The following is an 18,485-nucleotide window of genomic DNA, read 5'->3' on the forward strand; positions in this document are numbered from 1 at the left end:
GTGATAATTATCATGGAAAAAAAAATATCTTAAAAAACACATTAGGGTTAAGTATTTTTATATATATTATGACAAAGGAAATTATATCATTTTATCTTTTGGATGTGCAAGACCTAAAAAATGCAAGAATTCCAAATTAAAATGACTTAATTTGTTAACCATTGAGTCAGCAACAAAACAAAAAGTGAAAAAAAATATTTACATCGGAGAGTAGCATAATCCTTTTATTCATTATTAATGTGTCATGTATTATTTACTAATAATTAGAAAATTTAATCAATGGCCATGGATTCCGATGAAACAAATAAAATTACGATAAAATAAAATTACTGATATTACATTTTAATGTTCATCTTTTTGGTAAATGCAAATTTAACTGACATAATTATATTACAAGTTAGAAATTTAAAACAAAACAAATATTCAACCATGATGACAATGTTTGTGGCACTGAGAACAACTTATTTTTTATCCTTTCTCTTTTTTCGAAACAAGCAAATTCCAAATCCAACCAAACTTAAAAGCACTACGAGCCCAATGGATCCCCCGGAGATGATTGCTATCAAGTCTTCAGCTGGAAGATAAACATTAAGTTTAAACAATTGAAATGCATGCAGAATACTGTAATATTTTACTTTCCAAATATAAGACAAAGGCGTCGGAACGAAGGGGGGGGGGGGGCTATTTTGCAAAGTTACATGTAATCACAACCATAACCAAAATCCTTTTTTTTTTTGCGTGTCAATATTTCTGATAAGTCTTACCCACCCACCCCCACCACACACACACACACACACACACTTTCAATTTGCTTCCGACGCTACTGTTCTATAAAGATGAGTGTTGATATTTAAAAGTATTGATTGCATACTGCTGAAGGTTGCTCCAGTAGGTATAAGTTTTAATTTAAATCTCGCCCTCTCCAGATTGGAAATGGTGGGAATAATCTGAAGGTAGAATGTAGAGTTTTTTTTCATCTGGAGATTGTATCGATCCTCAGCAAGAGCAGAGCAGTTAAACCTCTGCAAAACACACATATATTTCACTTCAGTATCCTCAATTTTGATGTGTTAGAAAAAGCTGCAGGTCTGTAGCTCTACGAGGAAATTCGGTCACAATAGCCAAGGTTCCTCCCGAAAAATAGCGGTGTTTGTTATTACGGCGGAAACGATTAAAACTAGCGCAATTTTTACGCCATAAGTTGAAATTATTTGATATGGGAGGAACTGTAGCTTTATGGCATGCCTATCCCAATTTTCCATGTAGAGCTACAATCCTGCAGCAACGTTAGAAACTAACAAGATACAATTCCAAGTGTTCCAGTTACAGCTACATTTTGTATCTCTTTCAAAATTGTTTTTAATAAACCCCAGTAAATGAACAATAATGTTGAACGTTTTAGTGAATTTTAATTCACCCTCTTTACATGTATTTGGATTTTTCCAAAGTAATAAAAACTAGTAGGCTAATTGTTCGAGAACAATTAGAGGTCTTTCCACCTAATATTAATTAATTTCTAGATTGCCCAATAAGGTATACAAAAAATTATTATACCTATGACACATGTTGTTCTATCAAATGGGAAAACCACGATGCCATTAATTGATAAAAGGTTTTTAAAGAGATTTGTTATTATTATCAAGCCATTTCGTTAAGAATTCCATGTTGTATATATCGTAAAGATTTATCAAATTACTTTTCTGAATTTTTCTCCACTTACTATGAACAAAACTGAGCCACGGTAATATTTTTTACACAATCATATAAACAGTAAACCTAACAATAGAAGAGAGTGTTCTACAGGCTAGCTGTCTTTGAATAAAAATGAATGGGTTGACTGTAAAAACAAGTTCCACTCGAGTAACCACAAGACTTGATGTGATAACTGGCTGACCCAATTGAATACCTTATTGCGCAATCCAGCAAGCTATTGAAATCCTTACTATAATTCTGTATTTCAAATGATATGAAAATTCATTAATTAACAGACTTCCAAATGACGTTGACCTTTGACCTTTATGTCATTTTGTTTGGCCAAGGTAGACGCTTCTATTCCAAGTGGTCCGAAGTCTGTACGACAAATAATAAAAAAGTTGGAAATGATTTTATAGAAATTTAAAAACTTTCAGGGGCAATAACTACTAGAAGGGGGCCTCAGATCCTTTCGGTATGAATTGATTGAAGAACCCTCCAAGTGTACTGAATACATTGGTAAAAATTCCAAGTCTCTATCTCTTATGGTTTCAGAGGAGAAGCGATAACAAGCATTTCGTACAATAGGGGCTATAACTCTGTAATTATTCAAAGGTATGAGCCAAGGGGCTATATTTTAAAATGTCTTAAGATGTCCTACTACATCCATAAAAAAGTTTTTCTCTACCACCCTAAACAAAAGATATATAAAAACGCATTAATTAACAGCTTCTCAAATGACCTTGACCTTTGACCTTTATGTCATTTTGTTTGGCCAAGGTAGACGCTTCCATCCCAAGTGGTCCGAAGTCTCTATGATATATAATAAAAAAGTTGGAAATGATTTTGTAGAAATGTAAATACTTTCAGGGGCAATAACTACTACAAGGAGGCCTCATATCCTTTTAGTATGAATAGATTGAAGAACTCTCTAAGTATAATGAAGACATTGGTAAAAGTTCCAAAACTCTATCTCTTATGGTTTCAGAGGAGTAGCGATAACAAGCATTTCCTTCTCAAAGGGCAATAACTCTGTACGTTCTGGGAGTTCTTTGACACAGGGTCAATTGGTACCATAACTTTTGATGAGCAATTACATAAAGTTTAAATTGTTTGGATAACTCTAATAATAAAAAAGTCACTCCGAGCTAAATAGAAAAAAAGAAGAAGAAGAAGAAGAATAAAAAACATAAAGAAAACAAGAGGTCTTTCACCTGAAAGGTGGAAAGACCTAATGACTGCAGCATCATAGGTATCTTGAAAAACTAAATTTGAATACTCCCCATTAATTAATGTGTATTCTTTTTTTAAAACTCTGCATTACTCGATATTTGGGTCACATTATTACTTCAGGGTTCGTGCTTTCAACAGTATGAATTTACATAATTTAAAGTTGATTTAAAAATAATATCACAAATGTTATATGATTTTTTTAAAGGAGATAAAATAAAGCAGAATGTACACAATGTAATGCTAGGTTCCAATCGTCGTGCGATCTGTTACGAACATTAAAATTGATCAATCGTAACTGATCATAAACCTAGTCTATAATTTTAGGGTAAGATACGAGATTCTTTGAGTCAATATGCCATTATACAATTTGCTGAGCTTTGATACGGTAAGATAATGTCAAGGTATTATATATATCAGGTGATACGACCTGCCACGATCTCATTTCCCGTTTAGATACGAGGAAATGCGTTCTGATACGACTGTCCAAGTAGAGTTCCTAATTAGTATGATAATAAATGCGATTCTTGTTACGATTAATAAGTAAAATGATCACGATATGAGATACGATTTGACCCCAACAGCGTATCAATATAGCCCAAATGACCATTAGTTAATCATCGCAACTGAACGCAGCGCAGCCTGGTGTTTGTTTCCACCAGGATTGATCTAGATCATTGGCCTTTTTTTTGGGGGGGGGGCACGATCAAATGCGTCGTGCTGCACTTAATAACGATGAAGTGTCATCTGATGCGATGATAAAGAACAATAACGAATGAAAATTAGTCGTGTAGACCGTAGTAACTTTTTTAAGAATCAAAACATTTTCTACGATTAAACATAATTGCGACGACAGACCTCAAGATCTTGTGAGATTTGATGTCATTAATACGATTACTCTACGATTAAGACTGCAATTTCGATCGGTCTGCAAATCATGATAATTGGAACGTAACATAAGCATGGTTTCTGACTTATTATATACAAAATGATAAATGGTTGTCCTTTTTAAAAGCTAACATTTCTCCAAATTTTTTTCTTTCATAAACATTACACATGGGCCCAGCTATAAGTTTATTGGCAAAATATAATAAGATCAATATATGGAATTTTGAGTATATCGCGATACCCCTATTGTATCATCTTCTTTGTTATAGATAATTTTATAAAAAATGTTCCCATTTACATTTTTTAACAATACTCCTGCAGCTCCAATATTTGTCAATGCACTCGGAATAAACGATTGGAAATATTGCAATCTGAAGCTTTAAGAAACTATTATGTTCAGCGGTAGACCTTTAAAAAGTTCATATAATTACGTCCCTTCAACAGATGAATTTTTGTTTTTTACAAATTGTATATCTCCTTCACAAATTATTATGCAAAGTTTGATTAAACGCGTCTAAGTGGTTCTGGAAAAGAAGTCAAACCATTAGATCATAACATTTTATATGATTGAAAAAATTTATAATAAATCATACGAGTATATAGATGAATTTCTGACTTTATCATGAGATGAAGGTGGCACGGGACAGTTATTTTGAAACATTTTATTATAGCCAGGGGATGTGTGTCTTCGGAACTCTGTAACTAGAATTTCCTCAGTTCCCATTCAGCACAAATACCTTTAATTCACTCTTTATAAGGCCAATCACCAATTTCTGATGAAAATTACTAGTCAAAACCTCTAAAATTTTCTACATACTGGTTTTTATGAGATGTTGACCCTTTAATATTTTGCTAATTTTTCATGATTTTCCAGCTTTTTAGACCTCCCCCAGCAAATTCCCTACAAAGGGTTGACCTTCCGTACCGTGTGCATGTAGCATCATCACATGTCAGAAACTTACCGGTGTATAGATTACAATGTCCCATCCACCTACTTTTCGTGTTATTTACCCTACCGTCTGTAACTTGCAATTTCACTGTGTAAAGTCAACACAACAGTCATAGCCGCAGGTTTCGCACTTTGCTTCTGATTCTCATGTACCTTAGCCTAGTAACCGAGGCCTTCCGAGTGCATGCGGAAGGACTCGGGTACTAGGCTAAATGTACCTAACATATGGGGCCTACATATTGCATATTAATTTCAACAAGAGACATCCCTCTAACTAATGATAACCATTAAAAATCATTTCATGAATTTTAGCAACACTCATAAGCCTTCAAGTACAGCAATTCTCAATTTTACAAAAATATCTTACCTTTAGCTCTTTTGAGGTAAGCGTTGACCGATATAGTAATGCTATAGCACAGTCTGGGTCTTCGTGATACAACGGATTGACCATGAGTTCATACGTCACAAGGTCAGGGTCATTGAAAGTAGAAAACGCTACATAGTTACATCTGATTGGTCCCCCTTCATATGACGCAACAATCACTTCTGAATTCAAAGAATTCAGGTGGTGAGGAGGTGTATCACAGGAATGTGACTCAAAAAATACTGAAACGAATTGGCAGTCTCAAATAAACATCTTGAATAATCAGCCTTATAAAATATATAGTATACTATAAAGAATATTACAAGTGTATTGCTATTTAAGATAGTAAGAGAAATAGAGATTTTACTAAGAGGAAGACATTCATAATTTTAAGCTCATCATCGTTCGAAAATAGATATTTGACAAGAATTGAATTACCAAATTACCTTCAAACATGTTGTAAGCCTCGTTTCTCTTTATGACTAGAATAAACACCAACAGTAGCATGCTTTAAATAAAAGAAAAAGTAATGGTTTAAATTACGATTATTACCTATTAAATTACAATGACTCATCGATGCAATAGATGTTGAACATATGGAAATTATATGTTTAGTTAAAATATAAGTACATACATACCTCGTATTGTATCGTTAGTTCCCCCAATTTATACAGAAGCGAATCCTATGCATTATTATTTTCCCAAGAACTTCTCATTGGAGTCCTGCATTAAGTTTTGCACAAATAGTTCTTTTTGGAGTCCTATATCTTTATTTTCAATTACAGAGAGCCGTGTTAGCAATCAAAGACCAATATAACCATAGGTTTGGGGGTTTTTTTTTCAATCCGAGAGATATTGCTCAAATGATCATCGGTTTGATGAAACCTACTTTTATTCATACGATTTGCTTAAGGATAAAAACCAAATCAAAATGAGTCTATCATGAAAAATTCCAATAAAGACAAATTTAGGTTAAATAAAAACTTGTATTAGTGCATGACGTTTTGTGGCGTTTTTAATCTGTCTAAGGCAAAGTTCTTTTATAATCAACATGAAAAGTAGAGCCTTGCACAGAAAATGTGAAGGTAATTTTGTATCAGTGTACATCATCTCAACATTGAATTTTATCACCTGTAGGAAAATTGATTTGTTACAGAAATTTAGATTCATCAAAAGGTCTTCTATTGATATTTAATTTTCTTATTTGTTATTTCATTCCAGGAAAAAATTAGTATCAAAATCTGGTAGGGATGTTAAATTCTTCAGAAGGTATAGGTATATATTTATTTCTTGTAGTTAAACTTTATACATGAATATCATTTTTTCCTAGCGTGTAAGGTTCTTTTGGTGTAGTTGACAAATGTTTTGTACAATTTCAACGAACCCAGAATTAAATGCATACATATTTAGATCAGGGTTTACTTTTCAATTCAATTTCGTTGAAAATATAGTTTCAGAAGATGAAGTTTCATAGGGATTTTCCTATTTTACTTTCGTTTTATCTCCGCTTAGCTGCTTCTAATGCGTCTCATCTGTTAATTAAAGGTAAGTTGAGTGAGATATATATTCGATGTATTTTTAAAGAAAAACGACTTCAATTAAAATGATTGACGAGTTTTAAACATTTATATCGCGATTTGTCTGAAATAATTATTTTACTGTTTCATATTTTATTGTTATGGTTTTATAATGAAAGATGATATAATGATGATGTAAATACTTCTCGCGATCTCGGTTTTGTGAATTTTGATAACTTAGAGGCCTATATTGTATTATTTATATGAGATGAACAATTTGTTTTAAGTACAAATTAAGTAAAAAGAAAGAAGTCGCATACAATATTGAACGAATTCTGAGTTTATATGCATTATGCACGAACACGTAATCCTGAATTTATGCTAAATCTTACTTGCAAAATGTTTTTTTTTAATGTTTCATAGCTTTTCTTTTACTTTCATTTTTGCTCCAATTTTTGGCGTTGAAGGCTCCCCTAAGCAAATCAGTCCTCGCTCCCTTCATCTTTAATTTATTCTCATCACAAACTCCAATTCAACAGATATTAAAGGTGTGTGTTTTGGAAAGAAATATTGTATGTTACAAAAGAGTTGAACAGTGTGTGAGAAAAGATTTGGTAGATGTCAGAAATTGTTACGCCAAGCGTGTACAAAATAGATACTATACTAGGCTGTTTAAAAGTACAATTGTACTTTATAGTTTTATTTGGATGTAAGGTATACAGAAGCGATACTGTGTGCCATTATGTTACTGAATAGAAAAGTAGTAAACATAAACCCAGATTTAAATAAAGATACGGCAAAACAGGAACTTGGCCGTTCATGGCTTGCATTTCATGACGAAATCACGCAAGGTAGTTACATGTAACATTGTGTATAGTTTGATGAAAAAAAGTCTTTGTCCTACACAATTTAAGCATAGTAGTATTCATTGCACCTAGAATCGATTGTCCTATAACTGAATATGTGTAAAAATATAAAAAAAGATTTGAAAAAATATATGATAAAAACTCTAAGGGAAGCAATAAGATCCAGTGGCTGTCTTAAAGGACAACATGATTGTTGTCCTTTTAAAAACTCACTCGCATTGATTTTTAACTGAGTTTTATTGATCATGATTTAAAATGTAGTAATCTAATTTTTTATTAATGAACCAGACACATTTCGAAGCAATTAAACTGATTGTTAGATTTATCAAAATTAAATCCTCATTCGGAGTATAATTTTTTAAAATCTTAATCCGAATCCATATGTGTGTGCTAAGCTATGTTTGTTAACAATTATAACAATATAATCTCAGTTTTTGGGGTTTTTTTTGTAATTAATAAGTAGGTCATATCACCGCTATTTAAAAGAAATAACATCGCTATGATTTTTAAAGAAAGTTTATTTTGTTGTAGATCAACATGCCCCATGAAGTAAGATTTTATAGATACCATCTATTCCTCTGCCTAATCAAACATTTATATCATTAATATATAAAAACTATTCTACTGAATTGTTTTACTACCTCTTCAAAATAATCAAAATTTAAATGAGTATTGACAGTATTTAAACACTTTTAGATTACAAAGCCTAATATTTGCTATTTTAATTTTTTTATTCACTTCAATACATATCTTACAGTACATATCTTATATTACACAGGTTAAATTTAGTTCAGCTGTGAATAAAAAGAATTGCTATGTTCAAAAAATATTCATCCCATATTATCTATGTTTCATATGAAATAATTATGAACGCACGCTCATGAAACATTTAATCAATTATGTGCACTTTGAATGTAGCCCTTTTAACAATTTAAGTTTTACGGGTTTTTTAGTGGAGAATGTTTCCCTTTATGTGGACGATCCCCGTGTGTATATATATATATATATATATATATATATATATATATATATATATATATATATATATATATATATATATATATATATATATATTTCTTACAGTCTTTCTGTTTCTGGAAATAATTATGTATCAATATCTCACTTCGTGTTCTATCTTTGGATATTTGAAACCAGTATATTTATTGATCATTCAATAATACCCATTTGCATACTTTACTCACTTTTACCCAATAATTGCAACAATGATAGCTACCTTTTACCCATATGAATCATTATCACCAATGTGTTAACGTGTTTTGTGATTTATACCATACCATCAAACAAAACTTTATGCAATGAATACAATTATACGAAGGATTACATATAATATAGATAATAATTAAAAGATCAATTTTAATAATCATATTACTACCAAAGGTTTTATATTTTAAAGTTGTCTATTGATGATTCCGAAGACGCGGACGACACGCCTGTTTACAAAAAAGACAGGAGGTTTAAATTGGTAAGAATGAAAGACTTGGCATATGTTATTTACATTTTTCTTGACTATTTAAACAATTTAGATCTTGAAAATAAGCAAGTCTCAAATTATCATATTGAACAATAAAACTATGTTCTTGATTAGAATACATGTATGGTAATGCTTTAAAGGGACATGGTCACGATTTTTGACATACTGGTATTCCATTGTTTTTTTTATTTTATTAGTTACAATGCTTTAGGAATGCATTTCTTATCATCAATGAAATCTGAGAATCAGTCGTTGAGTTATAAGCAAGATTTTAAGCACAAATAAACAGTCGAGAAATTGTTTTCCCGAAATCTTGGCCATTTCCCTTTAAACTATAAATGTTTATCTTTATATTTAACTCTTTTTTTTATAGAAGATTGGAATCGTCGTCCTATTTGCGCTTGTATTAGCAACAATTGTGACAGTCGTTGTTGGAATCATCATTGGACACATACACACGTAATACAATAAAATGTAGCTCCGATTTCATTGTTTGTATCTCAGTCAAAATCTTTAGAAACAGAATATTGATTTAACATTGTCCTTTGTTTTAATCCTGCTGTAAATGAAAAAAAAACTGTTTCGGGGTTTTGGTTTGCAAATGATAATATTTTTTAACGGGATTAAGTAAAATATCTTGTGATGACATCGTATTACAGTGTAAAATTGTAAATACTATCGTACAATTAATTAATATTACAGGAAATATGGCAAAAATGTAATTTGAATTTTGTTTTTGAATTTTCCTAAAATGTAAAACCTACTTCGCACGTTAAAAGAAGAATGGATCAATTTGTCATTCAATAATGTTTTTATTTTTATTTAAATTTGCTAATTGATAGGTAACATCCGCGGTGTTCCGCAATAGTGAATATGATACAAGATTTTAGTTTTAGAAGTTTATAGATTCGACTTTTAAATGACAGCATTGCTGTGGAATTTCAAAAATCTTATTCATAAATCCATGGGCATCAACCTTGCATTGATTTAGCTGACTGATTACGCTAGAAAAATGGAGATCTTTAAAATTGTAATCAGAAAATGTGAAAACGGCACACATTAACACAAGTATTAAAATCAAGTTTAGAAAATGCATGTTAATGATTTTATAGATCGATTATCCTTTTCATATCAATTTCTTATAACAGTTATTATTTGCTATTTTATTGAAATGATAAGTGAAAACTTTTGATATGATGATCGATAGTTTACCTCATTGTGATTTTTATATGTTTTTTCACTTTGGGCAGTAAAGCCAATCAATATATGATAATGATGACTATAATGCACAAGTTTACAATACCTAGAATTCGTTGAGTTTTAAATTGAGGGTGAAACCCCTAGTTAATTGTGCCATAGTTCCACAGTTTATAGTTCTATAAATATTAAATGTATACTACTTTTATCAAACACTGAATGTGCCATCTGTTAATACATGAAGTCGTAAATATAAATAGTGTAGAAGTAAGACCTGTTGAAAATGATGACATACAGCAGAGATCAAATATATATAATGATATGTGTATATCAGATCAACGTGATATTTCATTGTTATGTCACAAAAGAGCAAAATGAATATATATTTTAAGACTGACCAAAGTAGATGAAAGATATGAACCCAAGAATTGAATTAATAGCAATGTACTTTGTAATTTGAAGTAGTATTCGCTTAAAAATAAGTTTTTTTAATTAATCTTTTTCTTTTTTTAAATTTAAATTTAATGCATTTGTTGTCCAAATTATTCCGTGACTTGTATATGTATTTGCATTCAACATAAAAACAGTTTGGTTCTTGGTATTAAAAAATACAATATTCATATCCGTTTTGTGCTTTGTTCATTTCCAATTCTTTAAACAGTCAGCCTGCATTTAATACAGGAGTTTTACCAGAAGGCATTTTCTTACAATACCCATATGACAATTAAATTATGAGAAAATTTTATTTCATTGCGATAATTCAGACCAAATTTAAATCCATACAGGATTAACACAGAGATTGTAAAGTAATACCTGGGATTTCAAAGTTTAGTTTACTTTTCAAAACATTTCTAAACATGTTGTCAACCTTTTGCTTGACATTTGATTTGGTCATTTCGCTTGAAACCAATTTTAGATCTCATGGTACTCCTAAAAAATTACCAACATGCACTTCTTCCAATTTTTTATCACTTGTTACATTTTTGCGCTTAATCGTTCTTATAAGTTCTGTTATTAAGAAAAACAACAAAATGTGTTTAAATTGCCTAATATTTTATTTGGATAAGGCTGTGTAAAATAAAAAGACTTGTACAATATCATATTGTTTAATACAGTGAATGCATTCACTATTATTCAAACTACAGCAAAACATTGGATTTAGACACAATGAATAGTTTTTAGCCGTCATAAATAAATTGAATGTTGTGCATATTTTGATGGCTACCTTATTTGTAACATTTAGACTGTTTTTCATTATTTTGAAAACAAAATTGTTCAAAGGATCTCAGTAGTTTTACAATGATTTCTAAACAACTTCTTCGGTTTATAACACTCTACATACTTTTAAAAGTTGTTATTCTTCCGGCAAATAAATAATTTGTTTTGTTTTTGCAAGTCCCATATATCTATTATAAGCACTTCAGCTCAAATGAATTCTAATGTTAACAATGACTTATCAGAAATATTGACACGCAAAAAAGGGATTTTGGTTATGGTTGTGTTTACATTAATCTTTGCAAAATAGCCCCCCCCCCCCCTTCGGTCCCGACGCCTTTGTCATATATTTGGAAAATGAATATTACAGTACTCTGCATGCATTTCAATTGTGTTCACTTAACGTTTATTTTCCAGCCGAAAACTTGATAGCAATTGTGATAGTTTGACATAGTTTTATTTTTAGAATTATTCAGTTATTCATTCATTCTTTTTTCCATCTTTCACTCTTTGCGTTGCACTAATACTAACAAGTGTGTGTAAACTTAAACACCCCTATTATTAATAATGGTATAGTCAGTTTAGGTTATTTATTTCAGTGGTTTGGATTATTCCATTTGAAGATGGGTATTTTTATATTTACGGTTTGTGATTGGTCAGTATTGGTCACTACTGATAGAGTTTGGCGGGAGATATTCTTTTGTATTCTGGTTCTGTAATTCTTTAATTGCAACCAAGACTTCTAGCCAGACAGGTGTGTTTCAGACTGAGACAAAGCATACAGACTCAAACCTGTCAAGTCATATAATGAGCCTGATCCGCTGATTGATACTACGTATATGCAGTGTCGTGCACCTAGTTCCATAAATTGGTAACTATCTGTTGAAATTCATTATTGTAAATAGTTTTCATATAATCTATATATTAGAGTGATGTTTCTAAGAGTTGGAAATATTATTTAACATAAAATTCAGATTTATCGTGTATTGCGATTAAATGTAAAGCGATAAAATTGACCTATAAGTAAATGTATGTTATACATGTTTGTGTTGTTATAGTGGTGTGCTTATATGTTTTATGTATTGTTTTAGGGTGAAACGATTAATGCGACGTAACGCTCAGAATAAAAAATATATAGAACCCTACAATCGTCTTGGTGTTTTGTTTTATTCGTCCAAGAACGGTTACAAAAATGGCGCCCAACGTGGGGCTCGACAGCGTACCATCTGGCGAGGAAATCAGCTGATAGGTCAAGAGTGAAACAGAGTAAGTATTATGATTTAAAGGTAAGAGGTATAGATCTTCATGAAGGAGATAGAGTTCTTGTCAAGGTTGTTGCTTTCGATGGTAAGCACAAGATAGCTGATAAGTGGGAGGAGGAAGCATACATCGTATTGCGCCAGCCAAACAAAGAAGTACCAGTCTATGTAGTACAGAGAGAAGATGGAACCGGAAAGAAGCGAACTCTTCATCGGAACCTCCTATTGCCAATAGGATGCATAGACCCAGAGTTTCAGGAGAAACCAATTCCCAAACCAAGAGCCAATAAACAGAAGGACACAACACAGAATGAAGAAGAAACAGAGTTGAAGCAGCAAAATGATGTGGCAGATCTAGATATCAGTGATAGTGACTCAGAATATGAGATCCAAGTTGTAAAGGTACCTGTACAAAGAACTCCTATAGAGATTTCTAAGAAACCAGTTAGAGTTGTAGAAGAAGAGGTTACACAGCCAGAAAGGGAAGCCGCGGAAGACCCTGCACCCCAAGATGAGGAGGGTGATGGCTCTGAACCTGGTGATGAGATAGGGTTAAGGAGATCTGCAAGAACTAGACGACCGCCAAAGAGATTTGCCGATTACCAGCTGTATCAGATTTGCGACAGGCGAAGAGAGGAGTTGAGTATTTTGAAGCAAATTTTAGAAAACACAAATCGGTCAGAGGAAAGAAATATTTTATTAGGTTGCATTTCAGACATTATTAGCAAATTGTAGATATATTGTTTTTTATGATCATAGCTATTTCAGTTCTCAGTTGGAAATGACGAGGACGTCATTTCACAACTGGGGGGAGTTTGTGATGGTTTGACATAGTTTTATTTTTAGAATTATTCAGTTATTCATTCATTCACTTTTTCCATCTTTCACTCTTTGCGCTGCACTAATACTAACAAGTGTGTGTAAACTTAAACACCCCTATTATTAATAATGGTATAGTCAGTTTAGGTTATTTATTTCAGTGGTTTGGATTATTCCATTTGAAGGTGGGTATTTTTATATTTACGGTTTGTGATTGGTCAGTATTGGTCACTACTGATAGAGTTTGGCGGGAGATATTCTTTTGTATTCTGGTTCTGTAATTCTTTAATTGCAACCAAGACTTCTAGCCAGACAGGTGTGTTTCAGACTGAGACAAAGCATACAGACTCAAACCTGTCAAGTCATATAATGAGCCTGATCCGCTGATTGATACTACGTATATGCAGTGTCGTGCACCTAGTTCCATAAATTGGTAACTATCTGTTGAAATTCATTATTGTAAATAGTTTTCATATAATCTATATATTAGAGTGATGTTTCTAAGAGTTGGAAATATTATTTAACATAAAATTCAGATTTATCGTGTATTGCGATTAAATGTAAAGCGATATAATTGACCTATAAGTAAATGTATGTTATACATGTTTGTGTTGTTATAGTGGTGTGCTTATATGTTTTATGTATTGTTTTAGGGTGAAACGATTAATGCGACGTAACGCTCAGAATATATAATATAGAACCCTACAATCGTCTTGGTGTTTTGTTTTATTCGTCCAAGAACGGTTACACAATCATCTCAGGGGGATCCATTGGGCTCGTTGTGCTTTTAAGATTGGTTGGATTTGGAAGTTTGTGTCGAAAAAAGAGAAGGGATAAAAGATAAGTTGTTATCATGCATGAATATTTGTTAAATATTTTTGATTTCTAACTTGTAACATAAATATGTCAGTTAAATTTGCATTTACCAAAAAGATGAATATTAAATTGTTATTTCATAAAAATGACCGCATGTATTTATTGCGCACAAAAACGTGTAGTTTTGGACTGATTTACCTTTTTTTATACGCAAATTCTATGAAAACAATTAGTACAATTAAATTCTTCATGCAATTTACTACCGATATCGTCTATTCCCCCTGCGTCAGACTCTTTGGAACGCGCTACCGACCTCGAAAAATCAAGTATGTTAAATTTACATCAAAATTGAGAGTCCATATTTACATATAAACAAACTGCACCACTCTACTTTACGGGGCTGGTGATGGTGTTTTAAAAAAGCGTATCAGAGGCAATTTAAGTGTAGTAAGTTACATGTTTCAATGGTTGGAGGAACCTTGGATTATCTATACCTTATTTCCATGGGCCAGAATTGTGAACTGAAAAGAGACCTGCACGTCTTTAACGGTCAGTCTAACTGTTTCAGTTATAATGCACACGAAATGCATACAGCTTGTTTAACAAATATGCATTGTACAGGCTATCAAATTGGATTTCTTAAAATAGAACAAATAATGGTATTTCTAAATACTGTATACAGGTAAATATTTGCCCCCGTTTTATTGTCGCCCCTTTCGCCCTTGTTGTCAGCGGGGCGAAAATAACCCTGTATACAGTATGCAATATCACAGTTTTTCAAATTTAAAAGATTTCTTAACATTTTATCATTCTTGCCTTGCCCTTTAATCAGAATCTCGTCATATGGAAAATAAAATTAACTGTTAAGATGACGGTTCTCTGGTCTACAAGTATATCAAGTTTTTCATTTGTGCAAAAAAAAAAAAATTAAGAACTTTTTAATTCAACTTCAAATCAGTGTCAGTGTGTCGGTATTTAGTACGTCGTATTCCTAAATTTTGTTCTTAAGCTCAAATTTCACTGTAATTTTTGTCACTGTTTTGAATAAGAATTTAAGATAAAGGACTGTTTTGAAAAAAAATTGCCCTTCCCCATTCAACTTCCCCTTTTTATGCATGCATCATATTCATATAGACGTACAACACTAAATATGTTTATTGTTTACAAATTAATGTTTAAGGTTAACTTCCAATCTCGTGTAAAAAAAAAAATCCGCTTGTGTATTGTAACGCTTCTACCATCGTTTTTTATAGTTTTATTTAGATGATAGACAGTGGTAATAACTACAACAAAACAAAGACGAACATAAGCACATATGACAAGACAACGACATCAAATGTTTTCTTTTAAAGGTAATAAAATAGTAAAAATGCATAGGCTTAGAATAGTCAGAATGTACAATTATGAATTTTCATTATTATTAAACTTATTAAAGTTAATTAATTTACTCCATTGTGGTTCAAAACATGAAAAAGATTGTCAGTCACTGATGTTTCTACTGTGTTTCCTCACGAACCGCACGAGACACACTGAGTTCCACAAATCACAACACATGGATATAAACGGAACATACACAAATTTCACAACACGGACAAAAACGGATAAACACACAAAATAAGCCGTGTATCGCATTTATTTGCATATTTCAAACCAAAGTTGTCAAAAATAAAATATCTGCCCAATGGTTACCTTGTCCTATTGCTATCCTGGCTTTAAACATTTTTGTTAAGTAATCCTTTGTTCTTTAAGGTTTTACACGATAAAACACTCGAAATCAATCTAATAAGTTACTTGTTATAAATAATAGATAGAAAAAACTGTCCATTCTTAAAAATTAGGGACAGAGACAGGTACAATTATTAAATTATTTGAGGGCTACAGGTAAGTTGGAAACAAGAATAAAGGCATCTAGTTTGCAAATAAAGAAACAGATTTAACGGTTACCACCCTCAGAATGAGACATGTACTAGCATGATACAGCAAACACTAAAAACTGAATATCTATAGAATAAAATATCTCTACCCCATTTTTCAGAATCACGAATCAAAATTAATCCACTTTCTGATGTCGGTCTACATTCCCTGGAAAAAGTTCATAAAAAATAAACCTTGACTGTGAACCTCCTTCACAACCCTGGAATGCATTTATTTTTTTTTTTTTTTGGTTGGATTAATCATTTCATCAAATGATTTTGTAGGTCATATAAAAATTTGGCACAGAACTTCCCACCCACCAAATCCAGAATATCACTGAGAACAGTGTCAACATGTACAGTACCTGTTTTACATCCTGAAATATTGTTAAATAAGAAACGCTCTCCCCAATACTATGGAGGGTAATCGTGTTTAAAAATCGAGACATCCGAATATGCAATCGTGTTGATGTGTGAGCCTGAGTATGAATGAGTGTAATTTTGATCGTATAACCTAACAAACTCAGGGATAAACACTTTCGAGTTGACCCCACAGACCTTCAATCTTATTTTCCCTACAGATGCTTAATTGCAGCTGCAAAATGCTGTTTGTTATTTAAATGTAACCTGCTACTATAATACACACTTTCCATCTGTAATCTTTGCATTTGTACTTCCGTTTTCTGAAATATCACGGCTGACATCTTACAAATTGACAAATATAAAGTCTACAAGTTTGTCGAATTTTGACATGACCATATATGGAAACAGTTACGTCACTGATAGAAAAAGGCTAGCTGCAGGTAAAGGCATGCCGTAATCGCCGGAATAGGGACGGAATAAATAAAAAAAAAATTAGGTAGGCCTATAATCATATTATCTCTGGATAACAACATTTCATAGAAAGTATTATTTTTCGGAAAATTAAATTATGAGATTGGTGTGCATTTTATCAAGAGAATGTATAAAAGATGCGAGTAAAGAATTTGAACGGCTTCAGATATCCTCTTCGAACTGAAAACAAATTACATTTAATTGTTTGAAAACACGTGTATAAAGATATATACGCATTTTTTTCATAGGCGTCGGAACCGGGGAAAAAAAATTGGGCAGGTAAGATTTGAGTTATAGGTATACCTACCCCCACGGACTAGGATTTTCATGTATTTGGGAATTCTTGTCAAGATTTTTTATGATTAGTTTAGCCACCCTCCTTTCAATTTGCTTCCGACGCCACTGTTATTAGAGTACATGCAACAAATTGTTAAAGTATAGGCCTCGGCTGAATGAAGAATGTATCTCCAAATGCATCCTTATCGTTACCATAAAGTTGTGACAAGCCCCCCCCCCCCCCCCCCCCACACACACACACACCGCGAAAAATTACACGGGGTCGGTCAGCTGAGTTGTAAAGTTATCGATAAGAAAAACAAACTATTTAAAGACATTGGTTTGAGATTTTGATTAATGTGAGACGGAAGAAGCGACACTCTCTTTAAAAAAAATGAAAAAAATTCCAAAGATAAGGTTTACTGTCGTGAATTAAAATGTGTATAAATTATTTTAAGAAATGTTTCTTTGCATTGTCGGCAATATATAGGGAAAAAGGCCTATCATGCAGGTAAAAATTGGCATTTTTTTTTATTATTTCAAGCAATTATTACGGGATATGAGCATGACGTCCTGAATGTCGGTTCAATACAGACTCACTTGGAGCTACAGTGCCTCCCATAGTAAAACTTCAATTTACGGCGCACAAAAAATATGCGCTAGTTTTTTATTATTATGGAAGATTGTGTTATTATTTATCTTTCACTTACACAACAAACAAAAAAGGTATAAATACATGTAAAGTAACATAAATTTTTCTGCGAAAAATTACAAAATCTTTGCAGGTCGTTTATTCTAACTAATTCAGAAAAATAACAAGAGTAAAGCTGTCAATGTGACAGCAAACCGGGTTTTCTTTTGTGTGAACAGTATCCATAATCCATTTGTCAATCCTGAATTGATAAATACTATCCAAAGAAATGGGGTACTCTATATGCAATTTTTTTGCCCAAAATGACTAAGTTCAACAGCTGATATTTTTTCATAAATTATCAGAAATCAAAATCCTAGCAATTTGCATACCTCTGATATATGTATAATTGATCTGCAAAAGAACAACTTCCTATCTTAAAAACTGTTCGAGGAGTTATCGGTACAATAATGGTACCTTTTTGAGAGCCACTCGCCCGCCCGCCATTTTTACTATTTCAATAAACC

The 18,485-nt window shown here is 32.1% G+C and overlaps 1 protein-coding gene and 1 long non-coding RNA gene across 2 annotated transcripts; one reads left to right on the forward strand and one right to left on the reverse strand.

Moving 5' to 3' along the window:
- Positions 1-358: 358 nt before the first annotated feature.
- LOC105329790 (uncharacterized) lies at positions 359-5,947 on the reverse strand. The gene is made up of 5 exons (XM_066081234.1): positions 5,762-5,947; positions 5,570-5,631; positions 5,127-5,365; positions 872-1,022; positions 359-574 (listed from the first exon to the last, which is right to left on the reverse strand). Exons 2-5 carry the CDS (start codon positions 5,628-5,630, stop codon positions 462-464), a joined length of 564 nt encoding a protein of 187 aa, XP_065937306.1. The 5' UTR covers position 5,631; positions 5,762-5,947; the 3' UTR covers positions 359-461.
- A 621-nt stretch (positions 5,948-6,568) lies between these two features.
- On the forward strand, positions 6,569-10,741 carry LOC105329778 (uncharacterized). Its single transcript, XR_004596894.2, has 5 exons — positions 6,569-6,668; positions 7,108-7,188; positions 8,038-8,055; positions 8,921-8,989; positions 9,372-10,741. It is a non-coding gene; the product is annotated as an uncharacterized lncRNA (long non-coding RNA).
- The last annotated feature ends 7,744 nt before the right edge of the window (positions 10,742-18,485 follow it).

Source organism: Magallana gigas, chromosome 4, assembly GCF_963853765.1.
Source record: "Magallana gigas chromosome 4, xbMagGiga1.1, whole genome shotgun sequence".
Taxonomy (NCBI): Eukaryota; Metazoa; Mollusca; class Bivalvia; order Ostreida; family Ostreidae; genus Magallana; species Magallana gigas.

What these genes read in the sequence shown, in the direction of transcription:
- LOC105329790 (XM_066081234.1), bottom strand. Translation starts at nt 5,630, where the DNA reads ATGCTACTGTTGGTGTTTATTCTAGTCATAAAGAGAAACGAGGCTTAC. An exon ending in GGCTTACAACATGTTTGAAG is followed by an intron (nt 5,366 to 5,569) that starts GTAATTTGGTAA and finishes AATTCGTTTCAG; the next exon opens with TATTTTTTGAGTCACATTCC. An exon ending in TTACCTCAAAAGAGCTAAAG is followed by an intron (nt 1,023 to 5,126) that starts GTAAGATATTTT and finishes TGTGTTTTGCAG; the next exon opens with AGGTTTAACTGCTCTGCTCT.